Source organism: Lichenostomus cassidix, chromosome 4 (assembly GCF_008360975.1).
Source record: "Lichenostomus cassidix isolate B80296 chromosome 4, HeHo_3.0, whole genome shotgun sequence".
Lineage (NCBI taxonomy): Eukaryota > Metazoa > Chordata > Aves > Passeriformes > Meliphagidae > Lichenostomus > Lichenostomus cassidix.
In genome coordinates, this window is record NC_139484.1 from 22,189,333 (window position 1) to 22,201,949 (window position 12,617).

At 36.0% G+C, this 12,617-nt stretch overlaps 1 protein-coding gene across 3 annotated transcripts in view; it reads right to left on the minus strand.

The window, feature by feature from the left end:
• LRBA (LPS responsive beige-like anchor protein) overlaps positions 1 to 12,617 on the minus strand; it is a 365,208-nt gene that overhangs the window by 238,366 nt on the left and 114,225 nt on the right. For all 3 annotated transcript variants that reach the window (XM_085058223.1, XM_085058224.1, XM_085058222.1), the window contains exon 34: positions 7,828 to 7,892. In XM_085058223.1, coding sequence (XP_084914349.1) covers positions 7,828 to 7,892 — 65 coding nt within the window. The remainder of the gene's footprint in view (positions 1 to 7,827; positions 7,893 to 12,617) is intronic.

Sequence of the window (12,617 nt, forward strand, 5' to 3'; positions counted from 1 at the left end):
ACACTTTACAACGTGGTTTTCCTTTTTATCTACCAAACATAACCACCCCAGTAGTTGCTATGCATCTCCAGAGATGGTGGATGTGTTCCAAACAAAGCAAAGAACTACATTACCTCACACAGGAATAGACTACAAGGGTACCTAGTGAAAACAAACAGCTTTCAAGCGTTAGGAAGAGCTTTGTCTCTCATAGATCAGCTGCCTCTTCTGTCACCCCCACCTATCCTCACTAATCTCACACGATTTCCTCACTTTGTTTATGATATTCCACACAGGGGTAGGCCAGGTAGATAAAACTAAGACTTTTTTTTCCATTCAAGAAGTTTAAATTTTACTCTCTTTTCAGTACAACCTTTTCCAAACATTGCATGTGCTCAGATTAACTTTTTCATAATAAACAATTCAAGTTATATCATCATCTAGGGCAGTTTGGAGTTCCTTTAGGAAAACAATATGCACATACATGACTCAGATACCATATCCACATATCACTCAGATTTCTATTTTGAATTTACCACTTAAGTGTGGAACTTTGCAAACTGAATATATACCTATACATAAATGTAATGATGGCATGATACAACAGAGGAGTCTATAGGCATCATTAAAAATCAAAGGCAAATATGAGCTCACAGCGCCTGTAAAAATGAAAACACCTTTGCTTATATGTCTAAAATGAAGCTTTAATCATCTATTAAATTTTGGGAACCTTGGCAGCTGCTACTTTTCCTTTTAAGGGAAACAAAATGTTGAACAGAAATTTAAGTGTAGCTCACTGCTTTTAATAAAACAACTGTTCCCAGGAAAGCAGACCACTGCTGAGGCAAGGACAGAGATCTCACTCTTGCTGAAGGATTATGCTACTGAATAAAGCTGGTTTGGGTTTTTTTCTGATCTTAACATAAGAATGTAGCTGGACATGCTCTGTAGAAGTTAGCCTTGATATCTATGAGTTTAAAGACTCTGGATACCAGGGTTAGTCTTCTGCTTGCAGTGCACACCAGATTCAAGGTTTCAGACAGACTTTTCTTCCCAAGCACTTTTTTTCCAGCCAAAAGTATTTAAAAACATGTGCTTAACTTTGAAAAGATGAGTAGCCTAGTAAAAACAAGCAAGAGGATGGATTCCATGCTGGAAGTTAAATATATACTTGCATACTTTGCTGGGTCAGGAATGAAGTGCTAAACCACTGAGAGAAGGCGTTCCAGCCAAGTACATGAGATAGACTGATTTTCATTGTTCGGCTGGAAGAGAAAACCCTGAGACACAGAACTAAAACCCTTCATCTGATTTCTGGCTTCTGAATGCTTAGATGACCAAGTAAAAAAGTGAAGCTTCTCCTTAAAACAAACAAAAATTAGGAGGGAGAAGAGGCAAAAAATTGAACAAAAAACTATTTGTAAGCAAAAGCAAGTGAGAGATTGACAAATCCTGGGTTAGTATTACTGGTGTCCTACAACGATCAGTTTTAGTCAAAGTATGAAAAAAGCTTTTTAGGTGACATTGCCAAGAGCTGTTTAGGCATAAATCTATCACAAAGTACTGCTGGGACAGACTGTGTGTTCCAAGTGCTCTACAAGAGAGAACTCTGAGGTAGCCAGGCAAGGTAAGTTTTTTTACTTGCACTCCTTCCTCATAAAGCTGGCATATAGGAGATTCCCTGACTTCAAAAGGAGGTGTGTTCTACATGGATACACATGGATTTTTATGGGATCTGACCACTCAATGTGCTAAGTGGTGGAATTACTTTTGCAAGGAAGTTTTACAATTGCTTTGTGGAACACAGATACTTTACAGACATGCTATTGAACTCTTAAAAAATACAGTTAAGTCCATAAGGTCTTAAAGACTGAAGCCTGAAAACATTTATTGCCTTAAAATAGGAGAGGAGGAAAAAAAAAAAAAAATCAAAAGCCCCAAAGTTGTGCAGAGTCACCAAAGTGCTGACTTGGACATGTAATAACAAAGTGTAAGAGAACTTTGAAAAGGCAGCTGAGACACATCAAACCAATCTTTTCTATCTAGGACAGCCTCTTAGTACATGTCAGAGCCCATTGAAAACTGTTGCATTCACATTCTGGAGGCACTGCACAGTACTATGAGAGATGATTTCTGAAAATGTCCCATCAGATGGCAATAGTACAATACATGTAAACACACACAACACAGCACAAATACCTTCTTATATATACACCTTATATATATACCTTACTCTTGCATTGATTTTTTTTTATTTTTTAAAAGCTGATGTTATCAGAAGCTTTCTACACAAAAAAACATTTCAGAATTCCCAAGTGCTCAAAAGTAGTTTATGAATTTCCTTTTTCACAGACCCAGCAAATTAATTATGTATTCTCACAAGCAAACTTCACCTTTGTCACACACATACCCTTCAAAACTCAGTGAAATAAAAAAGCTGTTTTAAAAATGGTTGTGCACATTGCAGTATACCTTAGTACACACACACACACAAAAATACTAGGTAGGATCAAGAACCCCACTCAAAGTCAACTTGTCCACCTCTGAAACATATCCAGGCTACAGTTTCTAATTTTAGCACATTTAAAATGTTGGTGTAAGTCTAGCCTAATGGTCTTAGGTATTCAAATTCCCGTATTTACAAAGCTGCTTTTTCTTTTTCTTTAACAAGCCAAAACAGTAACATCCAAAGCCAACAAAGAAATCACCAAAAATTATTTTTTTACAAAATGCACCACTTAAACAGAACGGGTTGCTAAAAATAAAAAAGCAAGGAAATGTGGAAAACACTTCTTTTCTCTTACAAAAGAAGACTGAAGTGCAGGGCCTACGTTATCAGAATCTCAGGACAAGGAGGCTACAGCAAGGGGAGCAGACTGGCAGTAATCAATTCCACTTTGGACCTCACTGCATTTATCATTTTCCTCCTGAGCCTTTTTTGGTCAATTATGCACCAAGTCTGTCAGTTATCATCCATTTTTTCATTAGTAGCCGTATTTTTCTAACTATTTTCCATCACAGTAGTTGCTCCTATGGCAACACAATCCTCCAACATTCATTCCTTGAGAGTGACCACAGCCTTGTGAGTGAGAGACAATTGAATGGGGCAGCTACATCTGTCCCCTATTTGCCATTCGGAAAGCATCCAAGTAATTGGCCAGCCAGCTTGATTGCCAAGTATTTCAATATTAAAAATATTTGCATCCATGACCAGTCAAAAGCAATACATACAATTTAAGACAAGGAACAGCAGGTGACATATGTTTAAATTTCGTTAGTTACAGCTCTTGAAAAAGAAAAACCCACCCAGCTATAGAAATATAGATGATTGCAGCATTCCAGCTTTTATACTATTAGATGTTATGTCTTGAGAGAATAATACCAGTTGCATTTGCTGTTTCTGAAGAGGTTTGGGACTTTTTTTGGTTGGTTAGTAGAATTTTTACTTGCTAAAGATATTAAATTTGCATTCTGCTTGCCTTCCTTTTTCTCCCAATAACTTTTGAATTAAATGTATAATTCCAAAATATATTTTTAATAGAAAGCTATAGGGTCTCAAAAATAGTAATTTTAAACCCAAGAGAGCACAAAATCCCTTACAAGTTTCCTTTGGGAAAAGGAAAAAAAAAAACTGTTTTCAACTACACTAGAAGACATATTAGAAAATGCTCTGATATGGAGGGGAGAATTTTGATTAGATTTCATTCCTCGTTAGACAACAGAGAACATAGCAATAAAAGAAAGCTACAGAAAAACAAACTTACAAATTTCATTAGTTCTGCTTCTCCTGGATACACTTATGATTCCTTATGTTTTGGGTTGCTTGGTTTGGATAAGAATTTGAGAGGGCAAAGGCAAAGAAGAAGAAATTATACAAGGATTCTGCTCATTTAATAAGGTTGTCTTTCAACCAAACATTATGTGACATGTTTCTAAAGCAATTGCTAAGTGAATATTCATTTATAAGTGTCTAAAAACGTAAGTATAGAACACTGTTCTATAATTCTTCAGATGGCCAAGAAAGCTGTGCTTGAGAAAATTAAAATGAAGCATCTTCAAGAGCCTCTTCAACTGAAAATTGGAAAGAATAATTGCTGCAGCATGCTTAGGAGACTGATCCCTCAACCCCTGCCATGCCAAACCCATTATCACCCCAAAGGGGATAATAACTGTCATGCCTGGTCTCGAGCTCGAGTACGTTTGTTAGTGCCTTGACTGATACAGAAAACAAGACCCAGCATAAGAGATGCTTCACACTAAAGTGTGCTAATGAATCAAAGCGACAGGACAGAGTTTTAACCTTCACAGAGCACAGGAGCTGCTCTCTAACCAGTCAAGTACAGGAAATAAGGCTCTAGCAAAAGAGGCATTTGTGCATGCAAGGAAACAAAGCTGTGCTTGTTTTAGTTGATAAATAACAGCTCCACCATCTTGTGCATAAGGAAGAAAGATAACTAATTCCAGGGTGCAAAAAAGGAATCAGTCTGGACACCTTGGAAGTCTCCAAAGGAGAAGATTGGCCATGGCAGTGAACTAGATCCCACCTAAAGGATGGTTCTGGTGAACAAATTCTCTCACCAGTAAGTTCTCGGGTTCAGGCTCCAAAACAGACTCTCCCTAAAGGGGGGACCCCAAGGTGAAAGGCAAGCACAAAGAATGAAATCCACACTGACAGAAGTTCAGCAGGCTAAGGAAAACATTTCACAACCTGTCCTTCTGCTGCACAGATGGCTCAGGACGTGAAGGAGCCCTGGGTACAGGCAACTTTTTAACAAGGTTTCAAAGAGCATTAATAGTGTTCCCAGACACTACAATAACAGAGAACAATACTTACTACTCTTGATTAAAACCAGATTAATGTTAAACGTAGCAATGTACTGAAATTGGTGTTTCTCTTCCTGCACAGAAAGAGCGTATTCTCCAATCCCTGCTCCTTTATCTTATCACTTACATTCTGTAGCCTCCTGGATTTCTACACAGGCTTTTTCTTTTCACCATGCCTGTAACCTGGACTTCAAGACTTCAGTTGTGTATTTCAGTTTTAGGCAGCTTTACAGTTCTGTATTTCCACACACTAACCTCCCGTTTAGAGATTTTCTTTCAGTTCAAGAGTCAAAATTTCACTGGGCACAAACTAACCAATTCTGCTCTACACGTGAAGTGGGTGTGATCCCTCTGGAAAGGCAGGGAGCAGCTCTGTGTGTAACACATTCGTTACTTGTGAACATGATGGAATTCAGGCCAACACATTCTGAATGCAGCACACACACTGTAGACCTTACGAGTCCCAGAGGCAAACTTTCTGCACATATTTCTGTCCAGGGAATCCTAGTCAAAACATGGCAAGCCTAAACATAAAACTTCCAACTGCTGTGAGAGAGAGAGGTACATTCATACCTTTCACATAAAAGCAAAAAATACATTTGAAAGCAAGTATAAGAAGAGATTTACATCTCCCCTTCTAGACCTCTTTCAGAAAGATTTTTCAGTCATCTTATTTGCCCGATAAACAAAACTGTAGAACATAACTCAAACCGGAATATCAGCTGGCATTGTTAGTAAAAAAAAAATCTAGTAATAAACACTGGGAATAAAACCCTGGTTTACAAAGATTATAGGATGACCAAATTCCCCCCATTAAGGCAGCAGGCAATAGCAACTCTGTGATTCCACAAATTCTAGGCAGTTCTTCCAGTCCCTTATTTTATTTATTCTAACTCTCGTGTCATGGTGCCTTACAGACATCCTTCCTGACTCATTGAACCAGTTCTGTCCTTTCTACAACTACCTTGTCTTCTTTTCTTGTGCACTTGTAGAAACAACTTAAAATTCAGCTTTTATTATACAATTATGCAGCTAAAGTCTACAGTATCATTCAGATATTTTTTTAAGTTTTAATTAGAAGACTTCAGCTTTGGGAATTTCTGAGATTATAATGCTATGGGCAAAAACACCCAAAAAATAGCAAATAGAACAAAATACAAGATCTGAGATGTTTTAGTCCAAGTGTTAGCATATCTGCAAGAAAAATAATGTGCAAACTGCATAAAGAGAAGGAAAGAGTAGTTCTGGAATAGAGTTCCTGTCATTTGAGGGATAATAGTTCCATTTTGGTGAATGCTGAAAAGCCACAAAGCACTGCAATGACCAATTCAGCAATAACTATAAAGGCTCCTATAAACAGCAACGGAGGAAAATGGAGACAGATAAAAGGAGCCATTTTTAAGAAATTAATCCCCTCTCCTCTTCACCATAATGAATGTTATGTTCCCACTTAAAAAAAAAAAAACCTAAAAAAAACCCCAACTCTGCTACAAGTCAGAAATGAAATGAAGTAACAATTACAGAGACATTTTCTGCTAACCAAAACCACACTTCCCAGTCTTCAAGGGATCATTTGTCCCTGAGACAACCACTCTGCTCAGGCTAGACTCGAAGTTATTGATGTTGTTTATGGAGGTGGGGGAGTGATTCCATCTGTCTGTGATGGGCAATGCAGGTTTTGAAGAGAAAATAGTCAATTCCAAACAGTTTACTGATAGAAAGCTTGACCTGGACGAGCTGAATAGCTACTGGGTGACTGCCATGTACAGCTCAGACTCAGCAACTGATCTGTCCATGATAATCATCTTACACAGATGAACCTTACATTGTGGTTTACATGTGTGTGGGATCTCTATGTTATCTATGCTAATAAAACATTAATCATGGGCCAAATTTATAGCAGGCATTTTGTAAGTAAGGTCAAGACGGGTCAGCTTCACATAATAGGAAACAACTATAGGCTAGATCTTAACACTGTAACTGAACACCCTTGTTACTTTACCTTGGCCCTTGGGATCAAGACTAGTAGCAAAATGTTTTTTCTGTCTCAGAATGGTGTTTCCCCTACTATAAACTGAAATGCAACCATTAAAACCCGTTAAAATGGCCATTATTTTTATGTATCTTGAGAACATCTACATTTTAAAAAAGAAAAAAAAGTCAAATAGCCATTTCCCCCATTCCTACAATGATAAAAAGACATTTATATAGCATATTAATTCATGTGATAAATGGTTTTGTTTTAGTAGTTGTCCTAATCATGCAAAATTTATTTTCTATTTGGATTCTCATTACCTGAAGTTACTCACTAACAGAACTTAGGTTTAAATAAATGGCATTTCTTATAACACACTTTAGCTAACTCATTTCAACATCTTTTAAAAAATCCTTTAGAAAAAAAAGTAAATCTTGCTCTTAGTCTGCCTCAACAATCAATTTGTAATGAAGAAGATATTGATGGTTCTGAACACTCACTACAAGTCAAAGAGCACAGCCTTGTCACCTGCCCTGTCATTTTCTATAAGTTCCAATTACATACATATAAAGTTATTGATAGAAATTTAAACTAATTGGTAATATTAAGAAATTTTTTTCCTTAGAGGGACTCCTTTTCTTCTTGATGAGATAGATCAGAAATAAATGAGCAACCTGGAATCTAATTTTTGAGACAGAGGCTTATCTTACAATTCCTAGCAGTAATGTCTTTCAAATATCAATTCCCTCTCTCAAGAGATTAGCTGAATACAAATTATAGTTTCAACATTAACCAGTACACAAGGACAGGAAGAAAGAAAATCCATGACACACAGATAAGAAAAGCATGTAATGAAACTAAAGAGCATTAAGATTCTGCAAAATCCCATATTCAGAATTAGAACTGAACCAAAGTACTAAAGAACATAAAACCAGGCTCGTAAAACTCAGAGAAAATTATTCAAAAAGGAAGAAGAAAAATTATTTTTAAAAAGTTTCAAGACAGACAACTTCCTGAAAGCTAAGGTGCTATCAAATATTGTGACTTACCTTCCTTCATTGACAAGTTCAATAAAGGCAAGGCCAGCATTCTTCTGTATGGAGTTTTGCCACTCCTGGGGAAAGACAAAAAAAGAAGAGAAAACTAGCTGTATAAAAACAAAACTTCAAAGAGGCATTTTCAGAGACAAAATCATACACTTTCTTTTCAATTTTAGCAACTTAGACCAGCATCAGCAAACACACAAAGGATTAACAGTGGGCTTATCAGGAAGCAGTGAATACCAGCATGAAGAAACAGGACAGTATCATTTACTTAAGGTGATATTAAGGGGAGAAGAAAATCCAAAACCATCCCACAATGGATTCTATCATTTTCTTTTCCTATGTCATGTAAAAATCCTTAATTTACTCTGGTTCACTGATGCTTTTTGCCTTACTGAGCCATGACAATGCTAGAAACTGTTTCACATTAAGGCAAGGCTCATTCCTTAGACACAAATTTCTCTTTTAGGTTAAAGTCTAGTTAGCATATTTCCCAATAGTAATTCGAACTTCAGCATCACATATTCATGTCTACTCATTAAAAAAAAAATCTGTTAACAATCCAAATTTGCACCGCTAACACACAATATTTTTTAAAAATTTAACATTTTTAACACACTGAAATTATGGTAATGGCAGACAAACAGGCACTGCACATTCCTTAAATCCAGCTGAACCTTGAATTAAGCAAAATTCTACACCTCTTAAACATGTAGGTGGGTTTTGTCTTGCACCACAAGAGACACAGGTGAAAGAAACCAACTCAGAGGACCGATCACTGGGGCTTGTTACCCTCATTTGAAAGATGAGAAGAAAACAAAATTAGTTAACAAACACACAAAGGAGATTTTTTAATGCTAGACCAAATAGGAACAAGTTAACCTAGTTAAAAATTAGAGTAGCAAATGTGTGTACCTTATCTTTTGGGGAAAATGTAGAGGCAATTTGATAGAACAGGACACATACAGCTCGATTTGAACTCTACCTCTTTTAATCTAATATGGAAGACTGATTCTGCAGCAGACAGATAGTTACGTTTCATGTGCTTTTCCACAACAACTTCCTTAATTTTTCACTCTTTGCTCTATGAAATAATAATCCTAACTATTATCCACATCAGTTCTTCTGCCATCGTGGTTAGTTTTTAAAAACATCATCAGCTCCAAGGCAGGCAAAAAAACTTAGAACTGCAAATATGTCAAACAAATTTCAGATTTCTGAACATAGGAGGTTTTTAATACATGGTGTCAGAGTGCATTTTTTGCTGTTCAGTGTTGCAGAATTACCTCTCAGCCAATGAGACAAAGGTTTGATCAAACACACACTATAAAACAATGTCGTTATTTACAAAATTCTGCTCCTCTGTCCCAACCAAAAGTTTCCGAATTTCAAATGCAGGACATGCTTATCATGTTTATCATGCTTATCATGTTTAAGCTGCAACAATGCATTACAATTTTCAAGGAGTCAGCATTAAAAGCAGAATGTTTGGAATTTGTGATGTATTATTCATCATTAATTATAAATATATTCTAGTGGAAAACAAAGCCTTTTAGTTTCTAATATTCTAAACAAAACAGCATATGCAAATCATCCTAAGAGATTTTGAACTGTAATATCAGGTTTTAAATATTTAGCTTTATATGATGATAACTGAAACTATTCTGTTAGCTTAAATGTGAGAAAACTCAAGAAAAGCAAAGCAATTTTTTCCACTTATGTCACTGTCCATCTGTTGTTCTACTCTTTAAAGAGCTCACAACAACACTTGAAAATTTAATTGGTGAAGATGGAGGCTGCCAAAAGTGAAAAGAAAGTGCATTTATCATGATACTTTTCAGCATCACTTTTCTCTACATCAGACATCATCAAAGAAGGTGTTAGTCTAAACAATTTCATAAATCACAGCTGAACACACCCTAAAGCTTATTTTAATAGTTGAAAGAAAAGACTAATGGTCTTCATCTTTCATGATCCATTCAATATTTCCCCACAGTATATGTTCACTCTCAAACAATTACATTCAGTATACATATTGCATTATTATATCAACATCTTAGTTATCCATCTCCCAAAGGTATTAGGAAAAAACCACGTTAAAAGCTTCAAACCCAACCACTAATGCAACTAAGTAACTTCAAAACACATTTCAGCACTTTTCTAAGGAAGGACGGTAAGGGAAGATCACCCAAGTCAATAATTTCATACCTGTTCTAAGCTGTAGGTAATTGACCATCATTTCCCGTGGCTCTAAATGTGTAGTGACCGAGAGACATCATCTACTTTTAATGCTTTTGGTCACTGCACTCTCAACAGTGAAGCAGGGGGAAAACCAAGAAGCACTACACACTACCACAAATAACTCCAGTGAAAAATCACCATTACAAGGACACAAGAAATCTGCAGTGAGCATAATTGTATCCCAGTCCTCAATAACTTAAATTTTGTATCATCAACAAGTTTCATTACCACATTCTTACTGCATGCACATGGATCATTAAATGTAAACATTAAACAGCAGTGCTCTTAAACCCCTCCTTTCAGAAACTAATAATCTCCCTCAAGGTTGATATCATGACCTGTTGTCGCATTTGAGTAATGTTAGGGTTATTTAATCTATTTTACAGTGGGTCTTTTTAATTAACTCTAACTAATGATCAGTTGTATCACAGCACCAAATGCTCTAATAAAACTCATAAATTACTACATTTACTTTTGTCTAGGAAATACAAAGGCCAATAACCAAAGACCAAAACACACAAAATACCACAGCCACAGCATGCATTAGACCACAACCAGCAACAAGATAAGTATAGCAAACAGTCTTTAGTACTGGTACATCTATTTTATTTCATTGCAGCTACATGTGCAAGCATCTCAGCCTTCAGATGCATTTGAAAGTCTTTTGCACCACTTGATCCTCTTATTACCTTTCTTAAAAACAAGGTACATCTCTAATCATATGGCATGATCAGATAAGTTCGTTAAAAATTTCTGCCTTGAATTTGATTTTTCTAATGTCACCTCCATGGATCAATCATTTTTTTCCATCTGTTGTTGACTTCCTACCCATTCTGAGTATCCTTGTTCATATCAAATACTTCAGGAACCTCTTATTTATCCAGAAAGCCTTTTCTACAAGCAGCAGACAGGAGAAGCCAGCTTCAAAACAAAGAATGCAGGTGGCTCTTTACACAGTATATAAAGAACCCATCACCAAAAGCATGTCATGGTGATTAAAAGTTCAATATGATCAAGAGAAGACTGCAAAAGTACACATCAAGAAAATAAATACATTAATATTGTCTAAATACACAGAAACTACATCTAATTCAGAAAACACCCTGAGCAAAAAGCAGCTGGAGAGTGGAAGTATATCACACTTGCTTGTCCTATTTTATTCTTTTTGAGCATCTCTTTGTATCTATAGTTGAAGATAGGACAAGAAGCAAAGTCGAGCCTTTCATCTAGCCCAATATAACCACTCCTAAACTGTAATCAGTCACACAAATGCCAAGAAAATTTTGTTTATAATTTTGTTGATAAACATTTTTGTTCATTTGTAATTTGAAGCACTTGCCTGTAGGCAGCAAATGGACATATTCCTCCTCACCTGTACACTCCTGAGAAAGTATTATAATCATATTTCAAACTATTATGGCAGGGGTGTCGGACCTAGATGTTCTTTAAGGTCCATTCCAACTCAAACCATTCTAATATTCTATGAATTACCCCAAAACATACATTTAAGGTACATACAAATATTTGCAAGACCAACCCATCAACTGGTCTGACGGCTAAGAAATTAAACACAGATCTTAAACAGAGTATTTAAAACATTTCCAGTGGATGAAAACTGCTCTATTTCCAAATGCAGCAGACTGTACTGCTGCTCTCATTCATATATATATATATATATATAGATAGATAGATAGATACATGCATGCTCCTTAATAATTCATTCTTCTCAGAAACTTAAAAAACCCACGCTTCTAACAAGTTTAACATATTCTACAATTAAGGATTATATCTAGCAGTTGAAACACACACTCATCAGCAGGAAAAAAAAAGAGGAAATTCTTCACTAATCCATCCTTCCCATAAAGCTGGTGGAGTCTTAATAATTTATTTTGGTTATGAAACAAAGGAGAAGGATGACTTTGGTACTGACAACTATGAATGGAGCACTAAGGAGCAGGGTGGGAAAATGTGTTAACATATGACTAAGAGACATATTATATCCTAGAGTAAAGGTCAAATCTCCATGAAAAACTTGTTCATAGAGAGATATACTAATCTTTAAGTGCCTAAAGTAAACTATCAAGAACTTTTCAGCAGTGTTTGCACTTGGTGTCAGCACTCTCTCAGCACCACATCCACTACAGGCTTGAATGAACTCAGCAATAAAGAACATATAGTGAAAAGTAGATTATATCTCAGCCTGGTTCTTCATAATTAAAAAAAGTTAGGCTGCATGTTAAGCAGAATCTCTGCAAACATAAATTATTTTTAAAGGCTGAAGCATGCTTCAGTTATTCTAATCTATAAAACTCCACTGAAAAAAATTAAAAGCAACATGGAGTTATGGGAAACCATATCTAGAAACCATGCAGCAATTTAATATCAAAATTTGCACATGCCAAGTACTTAGAAAAGAGAAACATTTTGCAAAGATGTGACACAAATTAATATAAAAATAACATGAAAACACATTTGAGATAGTTATGCAGTATACATACAGACACACCTGTATGCTCAAACAGAATTTTAAAACCATATGAAATAATGAAAGAACT